General features: G+C 39.0%; 2 protein-coding genes across 3 annotated transcripts in view; both read right to left on the bottom strand.

Annotated features, from left to right (window-relative positions):
• The window catches only part of LOC125801375 (zinc finger protein 239-like), a 309264-nt gene that overhangs the window by 8862 nt on the left and 278685 nt on the right, over positions 1 to 21717 (bottom strand). The window contains exons 1-4 of one of the 2 annotated variants that reach the window (XM_049477994.1): positions 11859 to 11928; positions 10942 to 11038; positions 9801 to 9908; positions 9604 to 9717 (exon numbers count right to left, since the gene is read on the bottom strand). In XM_049477994.1, the coding sequence (XP_049333951.1) occupies positions 9604 to 9717; positions 9801 to 9908; positions 10942 to 10991 (272 nt within the window). In that variant the 5' untranslated portion in view covers positions 10992 to 11038; positions 11859 to 11928. Of the gene's footprint in view, positions 1 to 9603; positions 9718 to 9800; positions 9909 to 10941; positions 11039 to 11858; positions 11929 to 21717 lie in introns of those variants that run through there. The other variant, XM_049477993.1, reaches the window with a different exon arrangement.
• The window catches only part of LOC125801341 (zinc finger protein 239-like), a 289352-nt gene that overhangs the window by 207623 nt on the left and 60012 nt on the right, over positions 1 to 21717 (bottom strand). The gene's annotated exons all lie outside the window — the stretch shown is intronic.

Raw genomic sequence — 21717 nt, 5'->3', positions numbered from 1 at the left:
TTCTAATTTTCTGATACACTGATTTTTGGGTTTCGTTGGCTGTGAGCCATAATCATCAATAATAAAATGAATAAACGCTTTAAATAGATCACTCTGTGTGCAATACATCTATATATGAGATTCACCTTTTTAACTGAATTACTGAATCAAAGTAACTTTTCAAAGATATTCTTATTTTTAAACATTTATTTAATTGTGTGTGTGTGTGTGTGTGTAAAATTACTGCCTGCTAGATTGATTGTCCATCACTAATTTAGTAGTTAACTCATCATTTTTCTTTTCTCACTTGTAGACTACAGAGAGTGAGGAGCAGATGGCAAAAGGAGTAAGTATTGGTGTCTTGCTGATACAAGAAGAGGAGGACGTCATTGACTTTTCAGTGGTACTGGAAGAGCAGATCATCCTGAATGGCATTACTGACTTCCCCCATGCGGTAGCTATGCTTGTTGGTCTGTTATTCGCACTTAATATTGACTACCCCAAGGAACTGCGCTACACCTTCGAGGTCATTCAGAAGGTTTTAATGAACATTGGAGGTGAACAGTGTTCTGCTAGGGTTCACGGACTCAGAAACAGACTCTTGTGTAAAACTCTGTAGGTGGTAAAGCAGTCAGTGGATATCCCAAGAGTGTGCTGTGTTTATCTGAAACATACATGTGCTTAAACTGAGCATAATATTTTTTTCTGAAATGTTAAAGACTACATGCAAAGTTCTATATAATTGAATTGATCAGGTGTAAATAGGTCGTTCAGAGTGGTTTGAAGGGATTCATTATAGAGAAATTTACAGGCTTATTTTTTTATTTATTTATTTTTTTTAAATGGTCATATTTTTCTTAGCTATCCATACCTCCCGTAGCTTATATTTAGGTTATGTGTTGTAATATTTTATTTAGTTAGAATTAAGGTGCTAATAGATGTATTATTCAATCTCATTTGGCCACTCTTGACTTCTTTACTTTTTTTCTTTAACAAAGTATAATTGCCAAGTTCCATAATGTAAGAGTTTATTCTGCAAGGTCTGTTGGACTGTATTCAGGATACTATGTAAGTTGATTTCTGGTATTCATGGTTCCTGTTTGAGCAAACATGCTTGTAGTTATTATTTTTGTTGTTTCAGATAAAGAGTTTTAGCTCTACACTGCTGCACAACTTGATAAAAAAAAAATTTCAGCCAATTTAGGTGAAAGTAGGGCTGAGTGGTATGATAAATATTTTATTACAGGGATTGCAATGGTCCAGCTACTAATCCATGGATCAGTCCCGGGTAATGCTGCTTACCATTGGCAGACAGAGCCTCAGAGAGTACAATCGGCCTTGCTCTCTCTTGATTTTTCTAAATTGGCAATGCATTAATATTATTTTCCATCAGAAAAATGCATAGTAGTGGCAGATTCTTAAACAATGTGCTGCACTTAGACTAATTATAACTGTAATCAAACGTGCAATTGGTCAGGGTGTTTTTAGTACTGATGAAATGTACATTATACACAGATGCGTATTATTGCTAATTTTATGATTATACAATGAAATATTGTCATATTGCTCAGCTCAAAGTTGTTAGCTTTCAACTAGAATGGATCAAACTTTTCACAAGCACATATAAGCTGTTATAGGCTGTTTTTTTCCCCAACTGAGTTACTGAAGTTGTGTGCTGTTGTACAACTTATTGTATGTGACACTGTTAGTCATTAGCACTGCTAGAAAAATCTCTGTATTCTGCCAAATTCTGCTTATGACTTGTACATTAGCTAAATTTAACTAGTAACTTTCTTACAATTTGTGTTTTATAATTTAATAATTTATTTTGGATTGGACTGAGCAGGCTGTTTTTCCTTGTTTATTAAACTTCTGAAAGTGTTGTAGTTGAATTGCTATTTTTTCCTATCAGTAACATAAAATAGTGTTTGTAACAAATTGTTAAACTATTTGGAAGATGTTGTATAAACCTTATGTCAATTAGGTACGTTTTCAGATAAAGGGAAGTCTGTGCTAGAGAATTGAATTAAGAGAGTCAAAAATCATGTTAAATGATCAAAGGTATTCAATTGATATTAAAGTGATAAAGCTGGTTAAACTAAGTAATTTTAGTAGAACTAAATAGTGGACACATTACATTGACTACATAATTCTATTTAAAAGGAGTCAAAATCATGTTAAGTGAACAAAGGTATTCAATTGATATTAACAAGTGATAAAGCTGGTTAAACTAAGTAATTTTAGTAGAACTAAATAGTGGACACATTACATTGACTACATAATTCTATTTGAAAGAAGTCAAAATCATGTTAAGTGAACAAAGGAATTCAATTGGTATTAAAAGGGGAAAAAGTTGGTTAAACTAAGTAATTTTAGTAGAACTGATTTGATGTCTAGTTCATACAACAATACAATTCTATTTGAATTAAATTGTCAACTAGTTACTTTAACTCGAGAATTTACGTTCAAGCAACAAAAAAACGTTTTCACTTAACTAATTAATTTAATCTTTGTAACCTTTATGCAAAGTTTTAACAACTGGGCTTTCTAATTTTACTTAACTTAAAATTTTAAGGCAGCATGGACACTAACTTTTTTAAGTTGAAACAAAAAGGATTTTTTTTACAGTGTATCAAATTATCTAAAAACAAAGATTGTTCAACATAGTTGTTCAGGGGAAGGATACAAAGAGATTTAACCTGTCAGTTTCCACTGTGAGGAACATAGTAAGGAAATGGAAGACCACAGGGTCAGTTCTTGTTAAGCCCAGAAGTGGCAGGCCAAGAACAATATCAGAAAGGCAGAGAAGAAGAATGGTGAGAACAGTCAAGGACAATCCACAGACCACCCCCAAAGAGCTGCAGCATCATCTTGCTGCAGATGGTGTCACTGTGCATCGGTCAACAATACAGCACACTTTGCACAAGGAGAAGCTGTATGGGAGAGTGATGCGAAAGAAGCCATTTCTGCAAGCCACAAACAGAGTCGCCTGAGGTATGCAAAAGCATATATAAAAGTATTAATAAAATAAAGAATATAAGCAAATAACAGATACAAATAAAAAACTGCTCTGTAATTAAAGCCTGCATTAAATCAATAATTTTCTAAATGCATCAGGAATACTGTCGTAGAAGAGCTAGGGAACCTAGATTCAATTCTCAGCAACTAATAAGGGTATTTATACTCAAAAGTTCAGGTGAGATATCAGTAGCTGAATGAACCGGAACACCTTAGCTTCACAGGTTGTGATAAGTCATTGTAGTCCTGAAAGCGAGAATGCTGGGAAATGGAGTTTGAGTTTGTCAGTCCAGAGCAGACTGACAGCGTTAGGACTGACAAAATGTTTAAAACAGGTTAAAAGGTTAAAACAGAGCTTTACCGTCTAATAATGTAAATAAAGATTTTTGTCTCTCTCTTTTTCTGAACTTTTGACGTACGTCAAAGAACCTTTTGCTTAGAACCAGTGTGTCAATAGTTATTTTGTTCTACAATTAACACAGTATTTAAATAGAAATAAATGATGAACACTGCCAATCAGCAACAATGTGAATGTAATTAGAAAGAAAACAGCAAAAAAGTTCTCCAGAATTACTTAACGAAATATGTTCTAAACGGTATTCTAATTTATTCTGAATACATTACTGTTCTATGTATTGTACTAGAACACATTCTCCCATTCCTGGATGTATGCACTCACCCCAGCAACTGAGATGATAAATACATGCACAACAAATTATGAAGTTTTATTTAATGCTATTAAAGAAACAATAAATGTCCTGTTTTCAATACACCGGAACATAGTTTTAGAAGTAATAATCCTAGTTTCCACCAGACACATAAAGCACTTTGTGGTTTTGGCCACCAGATGGCGCTAATGTGCTCTGTGTCATAAAGCTTTGAGTGGAGAATATTTTTCCTACAGTTAGGAGAAATGATTCAGTGCTTGTATAAGCTTTAGTTTACCATCAATAATATTTTAGATACGTTAGCAGAGCAACTTCAGCAGAAGTAGCATTAATTGGGTTTTAAGCATAAAAGAGGACAGAACAGAGCACACGTACACACATGGACAAAACTGTTGGTACCCCGCGGTTAATGAAAGAAAAACCCACAATGGTCACAGAAATAACTTGAATCTGACAAATTCATGGTTCAACAGAATTGTTTAAAATATATATATAAAAAAATCTAATGAAACAGGCCTGGGCAGAAATTATGGTACCCTTAACTTAATATTTAGTTGCACAACCTTTTAAGGTAATCACTGCAATTAAACAATTCCTGCAGCTCTCAGCAGGTATTTTGGTCCACTCCTCATGAGTTAACTGCTCCTGCTGCCTCAGGTTTGAAAGAGCTTTTCCAGACGGCTCCATGTTTCAGCTCCTTCCAAAGATGCTCAATAGGATTTAGGTCAGGACTCATAGAAGCACTTCAGAATAGTCTAATGTTTTCCTCTTAGCCATTTTTGGGTGTTTCTATCTGTGTGATTTGGGTCATTATCCTGTTTCAAGACCCATGACCTGAAACTGAGACCAAGCTTTCTGACATTGAGCAGCACATTTCTCTCTAGAATCTCTTGATAGTCTTGAGATTTTATTGTACCCTGAACAGATTTAAGACCCCCTGTACCAGATGCAGCAAAGCAGCTCCAGAACATAACAGAGCACCCTCCACCATGTTTCACAGTAGGGAAAGTGTTCTTTTCTTTATAGGCTTCATTTTTCTGTCTGTAAACATAGAGCTGATGTGTCTTGACAAAAAAGTTCCAGAAGCTTTGTGGCTTCTCAACATGTAGTTTAGCAATTTCCAGTCTGGCTTTTTAATGTTTTGTTTTCAACAATGGTGTCCTCCTTGGTCGTCTCCCATTAAGTTCACTTTAGCCCAAACAGTGATGGTGTGATCGGACACTGATGCTCCTCAAGCTTAAAGTTCACCCTTAATCTCTTTAGAAGTTTTTCTGGACTCTTTTGTTACCTTTCGTATTATCCGTCTCTTTGATTTGTCACCAATTTTCCTCCTGCGGCCACGTCCAGGGAGGTTAGCTACAGTCCTGTGGATGTTACATTTCTGAATAATATGTGAACTGTAGTCACAGGAAATTCAAGCTGCTTAAAAATGCTTAAAAAATAACCTTTAACTTTAACATGCTTTTAATTTAATTAAATTTTCTCCTGAAACAACTCTTTCCTTCACTTCCTCTGGTCCATGTTGAGTGTGGAACACAGCACTTCACCAAACAGCACAGTGACTACCTGTAGCCCTATATATATATATATATATATATATATATATATATATATATATATATATATATATATATATATACTTATTGATTACAAGATTTAGACACCTGTGATGCTAATTAGTGGACACACCTTGATTTAAAATGTGCCTTTAGTCACATTATTTTCAAAGGTACCATCATTTTTGTCCAGGCCTGTTTAAAGAGTTTACTTTTTAAAACAATTATGTTGAAGCACAGTTGAAAATCAATGTCAGATTTTCATTTATTTATTTTCATAGAACTTTTATTTAGTATTACTTTTGTCAAATTCAAGTTATTTCTGTGACCATTGTGGGTTTTTCATTCACGCTTCATTTTCCTCCAAATCTCTCTCTCTCTCCCCCATGCTTTCTCAGACACACACACACACACACACACACAGCTGAAGGCATGTTTTCTCGTTCCAGGCTGCTAAAGGTGGAATATGGAGCTACTCTAGAGTTTATTTCCTCCATTAAAGCTCTCAGATAAAATCAGTTACTCAGCACATTAAAATATTCTTATTTATACTGACATTAGCAATAAAACAAAAATAATCTAGTCTGCCAAACACAACACACTGCACAATGATTGTTGTCCCTTCACAGAATATTGTTGCGATTAATACAATTAAAGTTTTAATTTGATTGATATAACTTAATTATAATAATTCTGCCCTGTTTTCCTGTCTTGTGTTTCCAGCCATGTGCTTTTTTGAGCACATGGCATTGTTTTGTTATTGTTCTGTCTCCGCCCTAGCCCTGCCCAAGCCATTAGTGTTGTCACCTTGTGTCTCATTTGTAACTCCGCCCCCTCATTACTTCCACAGGTGTCCCTAGTGTGTGCCTGTGTATAAATACCTCATGTGATCCATTGTTCTCTGTCGCGCTTTTTGTTTGACCGTGTTCGTTAATCTTTCCAGATCGTGTTTAAATGTTTTGTTTAGCCTCAGACCTGTTGTGTTGTTTGTCCTCAGTGTCTCAGGTTTGCTTTATTTAGTTTGTTTCTTTGTTTGATTAGTTTGCTTGTTTGGTTCAGTATTTTAGTTTATCCTCTGTTTCATAGTGTTGTTTTAGTTACCTTTTCTTTTTATACTCTCTAGTGTTCCTTTCTTTGTTAGTTTAAATATGGATAATAAAAAAGACTTGCACTTGCATCCTTCCTCCTCCTCCATGTTACATAAAGCGCGACCAACAGAGGATGTAGCAAGTCAGTATTCGGCGATGCAGGAACAGCAGGAGTTTTTGGAGAGCCTTGTTTCCAAGCTTCAAGACGGACAGCCGCTGGTATTACCCTCATTGATGTCTTCCCCTGTGAATATGATGGGGAACACGGGACCTGTGAGGGCTTCATCATGCAGTGCTCCCTCTACCTCGACCATTTGTTGTGCCCTACCCTTCCAGAACTTATAAAGGTACTTTTTATCAAGACTTTACTGAGGGGTAGGGCTTCACAATGGGCGGACATTGTGTCTGACCAAAGGCCTGAAAAGGCAAAGACGGTGGAGGGACTCTTTGAGCTACTGAAGCTCAGATTTTCAAGAGCACCAGCAGCTCCCGCTGCTCCAGCCTCAGCTCCAGCACCAGCACCTGCTGCCCCAGCTCCAGCACCTGCTGCCCCAGCTCCAGCTCCAGCACCTGCTGCTCCAGCTCCAGCACCTGCTGCCCCAGCTCCAGCTCCAGCACCTGCTGCCCCAGCTCCAGCACCTGCTGCCCCAGCTCCAGCACCTGCTGCCCCAGCTCCAGCACCTGCTGCCCCAGCTCCAGCACCTGCTGCTCCAGCTCCAGCACCTGCTGCCCCAGCTCCAGCACCTGCTGCTCCAGCTCCAGCACCTCCCGCTGCTCCAGCAGGTCCCGCTGCTTCAGCTCCAGCACCAGCAGCTCCCGCTGCTCCAGCTCCAGCAGCTCCCGCTACTCCAGCGCCAGCAGCTCCCGCTGCTCCAGCTCCAGCGCCAGCAGCTCCCGCTGCTCCAGCCTCAGCTCCAGCGTCAGCAGCTCCCGCTGCTCCAGCCTCAGCTCCAGCTCCAGCAGCTCCCGCTGCACCAGCCTCAGCTCCAGCTCCAGCAGCTCCCGCTGCTCCAGCTCCAGCAGCTCCCGCTGCTCCAGCCTCAGCTCCAGCAGCTCCCGCTGCTCCAGCCTCAGCTCCAGCAGCTCCCGCTGCTCCAGCCTCAGCTCCAGCTCCAGCAGCTCCCGCTGCTCCAGCCTCAGCTCCAGCACCAGCAGTGCCTGCCGCCCACGTGGTACCCACTGCTCCAGACCCTGTGCCCGCGGCTCCGGCCGCCTCTGACCCTGTGCCCGCGGCTCCGGCCGCCTCTGACCCTGTGCCCGCGGCTCCGGCCGCCTCTGACCCTGTGCCCGCGGCTCCGGCCGCCTCTGACCCTGTGCCCGCGGCTCCGGCCGCCTCTGACCCTGTGCCCGCGGCTCCGGCCGCCTCTGACCCTGTGCCCGCGGCTCCGGCCGCCTCTGACCCTGTGCCCGCGGCTCCGGCCGCCTCTGACCCTGTGCCCGCGGCTCCGGCCGCCTCTGACCCTGTGCCCGCGGCTCCGGCCGCCTCTGACCCTGTGCCCGCGGCTCCGGCCGCCTCTGACCCTGTGCCCGCGGCTCCGGCCGCCTCTGACCCTGTGCCCGCGGCTCCGGCCGCCTCTGACCCTGTGCCCGCGGCTCCGGCCGCCTCTGACCCTGTGCCTGCTCCCAGAACTTTGTACACCCCCAGACCAGCTACCAGGCCAACCCCCAGAACTGTGCCCAAGCTGGTTTCTCAGACCTCAAGAACTTTTGCCAGTCCTGGGCATCCTATTTTTTTTGTACCCATGTCTCTACCTGTCCTGGTCCCCGTGTCTGTGTTTGTTCCCGTTCCTGTCCCTGGTGGTTTGTCTGTTCCCGTCCCTGTCACCATATTTGTGTCAGTCCCAGTAAGTGTATTTGTCCCGGTTCCCTCGTCCTGTCTTGTCCAGCCCAAGTCCTCTGTCCAGTCTAAGCCACTTGTCCAGTCTATGTTCTCGTCCCCAGTCCAGTCTCTGTCCCAGTCTAACGTCCAGCCCCCTGTCCAGTCTTTCGTCCAGTCTCCGTCCCCTGTCCAGTCTTTGTTCATGTCCCCTGCCCTGTCTGCATCCCTGTCTAGTGTCCAACCCTCTGTCCAGTCTAAGCCCCGTGTCCAGTCTTTTGTCCAGTCCTTGTCCCCTGTCCAGTCTTTTGTCCAGTCCTTGTCCCCTGTCCAGTCTAAGCCCCCTGTCCAGTCTTTGTTCATGTCCCCTGACCTGTCTGCATCCCTGCCCAATGTCCAGCCCCCTGTACAGTCTGCATCCTTGTCCAATGTCCAGCCCTCTGTCCAGTCTCTGTTCTCATCCCCTGTCCAGTCTCTGTTTCTACCACCTGTCCAGTCTCCGTTCCAGTCCAAATTAGTACCCCCTGTCTAGTTTCCTGACTCTGTTCCAGACCCTGTGTTTGTCCCCAGGTCTTGTCTAGCCCTGTCTTTTGTTTTTCTGTTCCCTCTCTCTCGGCGCCTCTGGTAGTGGCGCCATTGAGGGGGGGTAATGTCACATATTAGCCTGTGTCTGTCCTGTGTTTTTCCCTCTTTTGGTTTTCTGTGCTCCTGCCCTGTTTTCCTGTCTTGTGTTTCCAGCCATGTGCTTTTTTGAGCACATGGCATTGTTTTGTTATTGTTCTGTCTCCGCCCTAGCCCTGCCCAAGCCATTAGTGTTGTCACCTTGTGTCTCATTTGTAACTCCGCCCCCTCATTACTTCCACAGGTGTCCCTAGTGTGTGCCTGTGTATAAATACCTCATGTGATCCATTGTTCTCTGTCGCGCTTTTTGTTTGACCGTGTTCGTTAATCTTTCCAGATCGTGTTTAAATGTTTTGTTTAGCCTCAGACCTGTTGTGGTGTTTGTCCTCAGTGTCTCAGGTTTGCTTTATTTAGTTTGTTTCTTTGTTTGCTTAGTTTGCTTGTTTGGTTCAGTATTTTAGTTTATCCTCTGTTTCATAGTGTTTTGTTTTAGTTACCTTTTCTTTTTATACTCTCTAGTGTTCCTTTCTTTGTTAGTTTAAATATGGATAATAAAAAAGACTTGCACTTGCATCCTGCCTCCTCCTCCATGTTACATTACTCTCTTTGTTCAGGTCAGTCAGTCTAATCAAAACCCCGCCTCCCAATCACACCCAGCTGTGTACAATGATCATTACATACAGAAAAAAACTCACACTGACCGTGTGTGTGTGTGTTTGTGTGTGTTTGTGTGTTTGTGTGTTTGTGTGTGTGTGTGTGTGTGTGTGTGTGTGTGTGTGTGTGTGTGTGTGTGTTATATGGTTTAAAAAGATAAATTATAGTAAAAATCAGTAAAAGGGTTTTGGTGTTTCACTCACTGTGGGTCAGAGGTCATATCTTCACTGCTGAAATTAGGAAGATGATTGATGGACGCGTCACTCTTCATAGAAACACAGCTGGGTTCTGGAGAAGCTCCTCTCTGGGTTTCAGTTCTGTTAACATTAAACACAGTGAAACTCCAGCATTTACAGCATTCACTCTCAGAACAGAACAGTAGTTTAGTGCAGTGATGTACCGAGACCCAGAGCTTCCTCCTCCACTGCTGAAGACTGGAGGATTCATCATGGACCGGTCACTCTTCATAGACACTCCACTGGGGGCTGGAGATGCTGCTCTCTTCTCCCTGTAAACAGATCTTCATGATGATCCATGATGAGAGTAAAGTGTGGAGTAATGTGTTCCTTTACTAAAATTTATTCACAGGTTCCAGACTAACTTCTTCATAACCGTCCCAGAAGCGTCCCGAAGCTTTCTGTCAGCTGCCCCAAACTGAAAAACGCTCGTCTAATAAATATACATATTTTAATTTCTTTAACAATACTGTTGAATATATGTGTGTGTTTGTTATGATGTCACAATGTCATCACCTGATTAGATCATATTTACTATATGTATTTTATAGATCTGCGACTAGTTAATAACATGTATTGGTAAGAGCTACACAATTACACAATTATACTGTATTATAAACTAAAAGGTATATTTTTATACTGAACTCTAACAGAGATACAGATCAGAACAGAATAGAACAAGTCTTTCTGTGAGAAGCACATTCCACAGCTTTAACAAAAACCCAATCACTTCCATCTGATCTATATAAATGCAGCACATCAGGATTTCCTCTTTTCTAATGCTTATATAAACCCAGACAGCGTGTGGTAAAATCCGAGACGGATCCTCACAATGGATCTGGTCCAGAGTCCACTTTCACTACAGACTAATCCGATCCGGATTTTGAGCAAATAGTCACATTTATGTAAAAATATATGAACTATATTTTTGAACATAAATGTGCAACCACCCCATACCATAGCAACCACCTAGCAACAGCATAAAATAACTACAGCAATACTGTTACTGTGCCAGAAGGAAACATATATTAATATTAACAATTAGATATTAAAGGCAGATATTTACTTTAAATGCAGATTACACATTCTACACATACACATTCTACTATAAGAATAACTGTCTGGTTTGTTAAGCGTTTCTCTGTGTTTAAATGCAGCACAGGGTTCTGACTCTGTTCCAGGAGAAACTCTGTTCTCAATATTTTAAAACTGTAAAATATGCAGATCACAGCTCCAGGATTAGAGCTGAAACCATTACAATACAAAACTACTTTACATATTAAACCCATCACTTAATTTACTCACTTTAGGACAGGAGGTCCTCCTCCACTGCTGGAGTTCTGAAGATCCATCATTTACTCTTCTTCATTCACACACAGCTGAACACTGCCGACACCGACCCCTGAGAACAGATCAGCCGTTACAATAAAACCTTTATTCTTACAATAATGACATTATCATCAGAACTGCATTAAACAAAACCTGATAAACTAACAAAACAAAACAAACAGAGAACGATACATAACAGTGTGATTTACCCTCATTACACATTATTCTACAGATTACAGAAACATTTACTGTTATTATAATGATTATAACTTAATTATTATTAGTAATATTACTGCATTACACAACATTAACATAATTATACACACTGTTATTTTATTGTTAATATTATTATTATTATTATTATTATTATTATTATTATTATTATTATTATTATTATTATTATTATGTTACTGAATCAGAATAGAGAGATTATTTAAGTATAATATAAAACAGCAGGAATAAAAACACTAACACACCACGTGATCTTGAGCTCCGTTGCTCCCCCTGCTGGTTGAACAGCGCTACTGCATATAAACACGCCTTTATAGCAGCTTCGTGTTTTTATCTCCCCAACAGATCAAAGCCCAATGCGCTTTAAACAGCATAAACTACACTGTGATCAATAAATATCAATCTATATCTGCGCATTTCTCTTCAGTTTACAGCATTATTGATCTGTTACAGCTGATTGTTCTCCAGCCGGTCTGATCTAGACCAGGTCCCGGTCTGATCCAGGCCCGGTTCAGATCTCCAGGCTGATCCTGGTTCTTCCAGTGGAATCGGACACTGAGCTGAGCTTAAAGAACCGGTTCTGCATCTGAGGAACATTTAGAACCGGTTCTGACTTTAAGCTACACGGTTCTTTTCTACATTCTCTTCAGTTCTAAACTTACCGAGTGAATCCGGACTTCTGTCCTCTTCTAATGGAGGAGACCCGACTTACTTTCACTTTCTCCTTCACTGCGTCACACCTGTCTCTCTCTAAACCCCGCCCCCTTGCTCTCTCACAGCGAATAGACGCTGGGTGGGCGGAGATATTGTTCGTTGTTGGCTATTGTAAGCCAATCATATCACAGGGCTGAAAGGAATGTTTGAATATTCAGTCTGAAGTTTCTCCCACACAGCTGTAAAACCCCCAGTTTTCAGACCGAGTTCTGCTACCCGTCCAAAAGTGCACCTCCCCGCACTGCGCATGCTCTGACCCACATTTTATAACGTTTTCATGCGTTTTTCATGATGATTCTGTTTTCCATGACTGCATTAAACAGCTTGAGCTCACTGTCATTATTTATTTAAGGGTTATGTACCTGGAACGATTCTGCTCCACCCCTGGACTGCAGATCCAGTCACCTCACCACGTTGTGTCAATAATTTCACAGGAGTCAGAACTGTCTCCTCTGTGGTTTATTGCTCTGAGTTGCAAAAGAGAACAATATTTCATGTCAGTGAGAGGGCACAGCGTAGAAACTCCTCCCCCTTCAGCTATCAGCACAGACTGGTTAACAGTAATGGAGAAACACTGCCCCCTACTGTCCAAAACTTATAATACACAGAATATAACATACCTGAGTTGCAAAAGAGAACAATATTTCATGTCAGTGAGAGGGCACAACGTAGAAACTCCTGAGATAATATAAAAAAAAAAACAAAATCTCAAATTTCCAGTAGCAGGACCATGTAAATAGAGCGTTAGCTAGCTAGCTGAGACTATCAAACTGACTAGCTTCAACCCCCCCTCGACATAAATCCCCCTTTACAACTATGGCAGATTTATGTGAAATGAAATAAAATAATAATATACTATTTTAGGAATCTTTTTGTACCATTTAAATGTGCACTAACTGCCTGTGGCTGTGTGTGTGTGTTTTCTAAGCTGCATGGCTGTCTTAAAGAGACAGTACCTTATGCTAAGCTACATTCAGTAAAGTGCTTTTAGCATTTTAACCATCTTTATCAATTAACAAAGTTTTAACATGATGAGTATTATTAACTTATTATTGACTATTTTAGTTACTTTAGTATATTAACAGTTTAGAAATTTTAGAGTTTATGATATAACCATATTTTAATGTGGGTTACGCAAGTATCAATAAATCTGTATTAATTTGTATTTAGCCAGTACTACCTGATAATCTTTGTAGACATCATTTTGGTTATAGTTATATTTGTACACAGAACTAATGAAAGCTTCACTGCATCTGGTGTGGAGCAGCATCCTCGTGCTGATCATCATCATAAAACATGGCTGTGGGAAAGGTTAGAAATGGCAGTATTTTTGTTACTTATCACACTGATGAAAGTCTTTACTCTGTGTAGGTCTGTGAGAATCAATCTGCCATTGACATAGTAATCAGTGGTGAACCAGTGAGGAACACTCAAGCAGTATCAAAAACCAAACCCCAGCATCAGCTCTTCAGACATTAATGAGCATCTTCACATCATCAGCCTTCCATCCAATAGCAAACCAGGTTCCAGCATCAGCTCTTCAGCCATTAATGAGCATCTTTTTGGGAATCAGGAAATGATAGTAAGTCTAAGCAAGCGTGTCTCTTACTGTATGAAAAGCAGAGAACAAACACACTTCATGCGTACAATAAATAATCTTATTTGGGGCAGCTTCAGTCGATTACGGCCACACTCAGGGTTGCCAGGTTCAACAAAAATATCCAGCCCAAAGTCAGTCTAAAACCCGTCCTTCAGAAACTCAAACTAGCCCAAACATGGCAAAACTACTACTGAGTGTACGACTTAGTGTTTTGTTTTTAAGGGATTTATTATCACTATTGATATTTATAATAAAGTCATTACTATTATAAATTTGTGTTTTATTTGTTCTTTTATAACAGTTTTATTTCCCATGTTTTTAAATGGGAAAATTAAATTTATATTTACTTTGTATCTGGAGAAAACTGATTAACAGTTACTAATGATCTGAATTAAATGGATATAAGCTTACTAAATGTACAAATTATTTAATTTTTTTTTTTATCCAAAAAGCAGCTGAGAAACAGCTGGGCCTTCCCGCATCCAATAATTCGGGATCAGGGATCCCGATCAGGGATCCAGGAGGTGGTGTTAAAGGAGAAGACCTGCCACGCCACCTATGGACCTTGCTGAACCGTCTGTGCACTGGGGTCGGCAGCTTCAAGTCTTCCTTAAAAGAAGTGGGGTTTGATGGATAGCGCAGCGTGCGAGTGTGGTGAACCTGAATAGACTGCTGAACATATATTTACGGGCAGCCCACTATTTAGCCCACACTCAGTATCTGGCCTGTTTGACTTGGACCCAGAGACAAGGGTGTGGCTGCATGACACTGAGTTGGCCATCTGATGGTGCACAAAAGAAGAAGCAGCTCATCTCACGAGAGAATGAAGATTCATTTGTCATTATGTTTGACGAGAGCCTGAACAAAACCACTGAAGTCCCCACGTTCGGTCCCGTTTCTTTGGCTCACAGTTCATTGGCCATTCGACAGTAGATGACTTGTTGGAATGTTTCAACGTAGGCCTTATGCCATTTAACTTATAACAAATAATCAAAATTAGACACATTGTTCATACCTGATATATTTATAATACTTGTATTGGTCTCTTATGTTTGGCATGGACCCATTGTTCCCAGCCTAAAATAAGAATATTTATTGCCAAGCTATTTTCATTCAAAAAAAAAAACATTAAAACAGCAACACATCTAAAATAACATGAGAATACGTAAAGGATAACATAACTTATCATAACTTTGCATAAAGTGTTACGCGTGTTACGCTTTTTTATATTCTGTTTAAATTTTTCTTATTGGCAGGAGTTTACAAAAGAACATCTCCTTGTCTCCTTGTTGATGGATGGACCGAGTGTAAATTGGAGGTTTGTTGAGCTCATACAACAAAAAGAATATGGTGAGCAATTTGCTGTGGCTCAGTGGCTCAATGTGAAATTGTAGGAAGCTCTGTCCTCCATACGCTCCGAGAACTCTTTCAAGAGTGGTTTCCTGATGTGGCAGATTGAGACAGTGCTCAGAGCTCTACACTCTTTCTTCAACTGTTCACCAGCAAGAAGAGAGAACTTCAGTTCTGCAACAAAATCCTCAGTATTACTTTACCTTTCTGTGGCCACCAGAGGCTTAAACAAAATTGCCGGCCGTTGAAAGAGCAGTTGAGGTTTGGCCCTCTAATGTAAAATATGTGGTACTGATCAAAACAAAGAAGCTTCCCAACCCAGGACCATCATCATATGACACGATTACTGTGCCCCGAATGGACAACCCACCAAGCCTCAAGGAGCACATGGAGAGGTAAACAAAACAGGAGAACTGAGGACAGGAGCAGAAGATAGACACAGGCTACAGGTGTGACAGAAACACTTGTTGGGTTTTGTTTTGCCTCTTAACAGTATGGATTATCTAATTGTATGTTATTAAAAATACATCTGAGTTCAGGTTCAGAGAAACGCAGGTTTATTTCGCTCGATCACCCTTGGCCAGGAATATATATACACATGCATATGGTATACACACACACACACACACACACACACACAAGGACATCTTTTATTCTCTTAAAAGATAGCTAGAGCCCAGGTCATAGGTCATAGCCTATATTTTGCTACTAAATTTTTTATATAAATAAAAAACTAATAAGAAAGCTAATAAGTATTGAAACTCCAACAAACTGATAAAGTCACCCACACTAAGGAGACGAGCAAAACAGAAAAGAGAGAGCAGTTATTAATACTAACTAGTGAAATTGATAAGAAGACTGCCGAGCTGTGACACATGGGAGACATATAAAAACACAGTCAAACAACTGTATGTTTTATAGATTATCTCTGGCAGAAGTATGGTGCTGAACGGTACAGAACAAGCTGAAACTTCAAACTTACATATTTTTGTTGTTTGTAGGTAAAAAGGTTGTAAAGGCTGTTTTGTCGAGTTCTCTTAACAGAGCACTTTTATGTTTATTTGATAGTTATTTGAAATAATTTTTCCTTATAGAAAGTCAGTAATGTTCTGTAAGGTGGACTGAATTTCTTATTTTAATTCAGTTAAACTTTTTTTGTATACTGTCGCCTGGTGTGCCATTTTTTTTTGCCACAGCAGTAGTATTATTTCTTCTTTTCAGAGGTATTAAAAAGGTCTTAAAAGTCATTAAATTTGAGCTTTAAAAATGTGCAGATACCCTGCCAGGGATGAACGTGAGTACCGGCCTGGGAAGAGGCTCTTATAACAGGGGAGATGAACTCCGGTCAGACCGGCTGGAGGCAGCGTTAGCTCCTTTTATAAACAGTTTTTCTTTTGAATTTAATAAACTTTTCTCTCTTAAAATGACTCATTTTGCTTGTTGTCTTTTTATTGTCACTATGCTTATTGTAGTATCAAACTAGTGGGTAAGGGAAAATTTCACACTTTTATTTAAAAAAAATATATAAAGTATGTTATGTTTTTGTTTTATGCCACCAAAAAATATCAAAAATAGATTAAATGACTTTGTATAACTGTACTATTGTGTGAAATGTAGCTTAGTTTGATGATTTAGCTTTGATGAATTATACAAACTATTTATTATATTATGGTTACATAACTCATACATTTCTGAAAAGAATCTAAACAGAAATAAATACAACTGACCATACAGAGTATGAAGTTGAGGGAAAGTGAGTAAAAAAGGAAAAGATTATTATTTAATTTAACAAAGTTTTATTTTTATATAATGGAAAGTTATCTCACACCTGCAGTACATACCATTAGAGCCTCTGTTCCAGCAGTTATACATGTTGCTGTTTCGTTATATAAACTAGGCTCGTGTGCCGAGTATCGCGTTACCGTCAACCAGTTTGGCATTCATAAAAGCACAGTTAAGAAATGTGTATATTTATTTTTGAAAAGGTATGGTACAGTCTCCTATCAAACAACTAATAAAAGTCCCAAATGAACACGAAGCCCTGGAGCTGGTAAGCAGATTTGAGGCAGCTTCCCGTCTACCTCAGATTATGGGAGTGATGGATGGAACACGTTCCTGTTCTGCCCCCTCAGATGACTACAAAGATTTAGTGAACAGAAAAGGTTGTTCCTCTTCTGTGCTGCAGGAAGTTGTTGATGAGAGAGGACTGTAAGTGAGTTTCAGAGCAGATTTTTTCACATTCCACATTTGCATTTTTATTTTATACAGTACTGTGCAAAAGTTTTATTCCATCAGCAGCTCCTGATTTACTGTTAAACCCTGAATTACTCAATGTAATAATTGTAATTAATGAATTACATAATTTAATAAGTAAAATAAACATGAGTGTGATTAATGTCACCTTTAATACAAAGTAAAAAGGAAAATAAAGTGTGGAAAGTGCAGTAAAACAAACTGTGTATAATTAATTACACAACATTTACTGAATGTGGCATCACAGCATATTACACTTTTTATATTTGATTCATTTCTTTCAAACACTCTTCATGCAGCTGCAAAGAAAGAAATATTAGCTAATATCAACTCAGCCTGACAGTTTAATTATAATTTAAAGACACATAACAGAAAACCTGCAATAACTAAACCAACACTAAAATATTACACTTAAAGTACTTAAACAATGTAGATTTTTCATATTAGTTCAAATTCATTCTTTCATGCCAATCAAGTAGAAATGTTGAAAGCTAGTCAGACACACAGGAAAGTACAAAAGTACCACATCCCTAGAAACTAAGCTAAATCAGATCTTAACATTATGCAGCTGAACCAGACTCAAAAAAAAATTCAAAAAAGCATTTTATGGCCATTACCATGTTACAGTTCTATAAAACAAGGTAGTTAATATGTAGCTTGAACTTGATAGGCTTCATTCAGTGGTACTGTCTAGCTTGCTAAGCTCCCTCAAAGCCATTTCTAACCCTTTTATATGCAGAATAATTAAAGTATACTTTTTCTGCTTATACTACATACTACATTTTAGCTATTTAATCTGTATTTCAGTATACGTTGATGAAATATATACTTCATTTGGCTGTGCTAATTTTGTACTAGTGATGTACTTAATAAAATATATACTTAGTATTACTTTGTAAAACATTTTCACTTTTAATAAGTGTGTCCGGGGGGCATTTAATAAAACTACTTCAGTCAAATTTTGTGTTGCTCATTTTGTGTGTTAAAACTCTTTTACTTTGAAAGTTTATTTTAGTTGTGTTTATTTTATTTTAGGTAAAAGAACTTTAACAGCTGATGTTTGTAATAAGATATCTAGCTTTTCATTGTTCAGTTTATGTTCTCTCCTCAAAATGAATGTGATATCAAATCCACACTTAAATCACACTTTTAATATGGTTTTAATGTTCAGCTGTACAAAAAATATACTTAAATTGTATTAAGTAGTGGCGGAAATAACATAAGTAGTATACTCAGTATAAATTTAGTGCGCATTTATATATTTTTAATTATAAACACGTAGAAATCAAGTACAAATTAGTGGTTCCAAAATAACATAGCTTAAGTACAGACCTATTTTAGCATAATTCATGTAAACTTTTTCACAAGGGAAGAGTTGTTCTGTTAGCAAATTATGTAGCCACTATGCTCAAGCATTTAGAAAGCCAGTCAATCCTACAGACAAAAATATAATATGTCCTACACAATCTAAACAGGATGGGATTTACCCTAAAAGGGTAGTTAGGTTAGCTTGATTAGCCAGCTTTTTTTTTTTGTCAATTGTCTGCCTAAATCTTGAGAAAATCTATTCAAGCAATACATAAAAAGGTTTCATATTTGATAGGAAACATTACTGAAAATATGAATTTTAATACAAATAAGAATAAAAATATTTAATTAAATCTGCAACTATAGATTAAAAAATATAGTGAATAAAACAATTTACTGAATACAAATTTTAATCACGCTCTTCTGAGCTTCATTTTAAAATCAGTATTTTTGTGAATATAAATAAAAACATTTAATGTCCCCCAAAACTTTTTATAGACATTTTATGTCTATTTTCAAGCCTTTTTTTAACAAATGATTAAGTGGAGTAGAGAGTGAACAAGCAGCCTCTTCAAGTGTCCTGATGAACCGAGTCGCTGCACTTTCCTCCGAGCGTTAGCGCTGTGATGCTACTCGGCAATGCTGCTTCAGGAGGAGGCGTGTGCTCGTCTTCTTCACCCTCCTGGTGTTGGAGCATCACTAGGATAGGGGGAGGAGTCTTAATGAGTGGGTTGGGTAATTGGTTGTGTAAATTGGGGAGAAAATGGAAAAAAAAAACTTAATTTAAATTTCAGAGAAAGCCTCTCCACCCACACTGCAGTAGGATGTCCAGGTAACAGCCGACACTGATTTAAATCCTTTAAAGAGAACAGCATCTAATTTTATACATATTAGAGTTTGAGATGCTGCAACATCAGTATGCTATGTAAGTAATTATCTTAGAGTATTACATCAAATAGAGAAATGCAATACACAATACTGAATTAAAACTAAAATAATATCATAATGATGTGCTCTCCGGCAAATATTTTAAATTTTAAAAGAGTGTAAGAGACTAAGAGACGGATTAAAAACGGATTAAAGTACGAACAAAATTCACTCAGGGCCCCCTTAATCCAACACAAAATTTTCTACGGACCCCCGGCCCCGAAAAAAAAAAAAACATTTCCCACCCCTTTTCACGGCCGGGTCAGGCTCAAGAAAATGTTCTGTGATAGGCGTCTGTTTTTTTTTTTTTTAATTCACACTGTTCTAATTTGTCAATAAATATCTACTAGAGACAGATTATATCTGTACAGTATCATTTATTCCACTTCAGTCCTGAATATATGGAGTGCATTATATCTCCTTATGTTGTGCTGCGTGCTCGGACTGCACTGCGCGCTCTGACCAATGAGACGTTTTCACCCCGGAATTTCTGCTGCCCCACACCACGGCTTCTCCGCTGCATACGCAGACCAGGAACGCCGCTACTGCGCAAGCCGGCCCAGTGAATTTCTATTTGCCTAAAAACAACCAAAATAAAACTTGTTCAGAAAGTATTTTATATTGTTAAACACTGTTAATTACATTAGAGTAGAGGAAAGTCATTGTAAATGATGTTACTGTTCTTGGTCTATTTGGGTTTAATGGTTGTGCAGTGCATAGCCCTATTATTGATTTTGTGTTTTTGCACTTGGGCTATAAGCTCAATATAAAATAGTTTGTTTGTTTAGAAATTATTTTATATTTTTAAACCATGTTAAATTATATTAGATTAGAGGACATTCATTCAGACATCATTCTTGTAGGCTAGGCTTTTTGTAACTGATTTAGCCCCTACTGTTGCCACATTACCCCTTACATTTTATTATATAAATCAGTTTTGAAGTGCCTGCAAGTTTTTATCATGTATAACATTACTTTTAATGTCAGACAGAAGCAGCTTCATCATGGCAATACATGGCAGACGCTATTAAGATAAGTTTGCTAGCAGGAATAATCTTGTTTTTTTACACCATCAAGAAATAATACTTACTGCATTTAGATAGTTCCTCGAGCTTGATGTGCCGCCATGATATGCTAGTTAAATATCACATATTTGGCACACTGCCTTTGTCTTGTCTACACTCAATTTGAAATGCTTTCAAACAGCTGAGCTTCTCTGCATTTTGCCTCTCTTATATCGCCATTAACCTGAACGGAAGTGTGATGTTAGAGCGAGATGGAGCTCTGGGAAGGAAAAAAAAAAAACGAATATTGAATACCAAAATTAAAAACAGAATACCTACTCAACAAGCGAATATCCCAATACATGAATATTCAGGTCCAGCCCTACTTTAAACTACCCCAACAAATAGCACTTACTAATTACTATGGAAAGGTCAGTGCCACTGTTAGAGCACCAACTGTGACATTAATTCCAGTAGACACTTTTTTAAATCTAAATTTCATTTAGCAAAACACACAAAAAAATCATCAGACTCCTCTTCACCTTTTTTATTTATTTAGCTTTATTAATATGAACCTATTGTACAATAAAATAAAACAATAATTATCAATAATAACTGTAGGGAATAAAGATAACAGTAATTAAAATAAATTCTATATAAGATATTTACATACTTATATTTATACAAACATTTTCCCTTCTACACACACACACACACACACACACACATCAAACTCTGTTACACAAAGGGTTATTCTATCTTACACAGACGCACTGAGGAGCCAGAACCATAAATCCTAAACCCTGCATAGAGGGGCTGAGTGAAGGTGGTGTAGAATGTGTGTAAGTGTGTGAGAGTGTGTGAGGGTGAGTGTGTGTGTGAGGGTGTGTGTGAGGGTGTGTGTGTATCAGAGGAGACTCTGTAGAAGGACAGAGTGCCGGAGGGACAGTCCACATACACTCCTACTCTCCTACAGCCGGAGGGAGGAGTGGAGAGATCAGTTTTGTTATTATTGTGATGAACAGAGTAACTGTTATCAGAGCAGAACAGACTCCAGGAGTTTATATTCCATCCAAACAGACAGTCTAATCCGTTTCCTTTCCTGCTGATGGTTTTATAACTCAGAGCTACTTCAGCTCTCACCCCGCTCCACTCAGCCTCCCAGTAACAGCGTCCAGTAACTCCCTCTCTACTCAGAACCTGCAGATAGCCATCAAATCTCTCTGGATGATTAGGATACAACTGCAGCTCCTCTCTAAACTCCACCCTCCTGTTCTCCTCACTCAGAGAGAGACGACGCTGCGCTGTGATCAGATCCAGAGTGAAATCACAGCCGTCTGAACACAAGAACACACAGAGTGTATT

The sequence above is a fragment of the Astyanax mexicanus genome, chromosome 4 (assembly GCF_023375975.1).
Source record: "Astyanax mexicanus isolate ESR-SI-001 chromosome 4, AstMex3_surface, whole genome shotgun sequence".
NCBI classification, from domain to species: domain Eukaryota; kingdom Metazoa; phylum Chordata; class Actinopteri; order Characiformes; family Acestrorhamphidae; genus Astyanax; species Astyanax mexicanus.
Note: the sequence above shows the minus strand (reverse complement) of the source record. Positions and strands in the feature narration are given on the sequence as shown.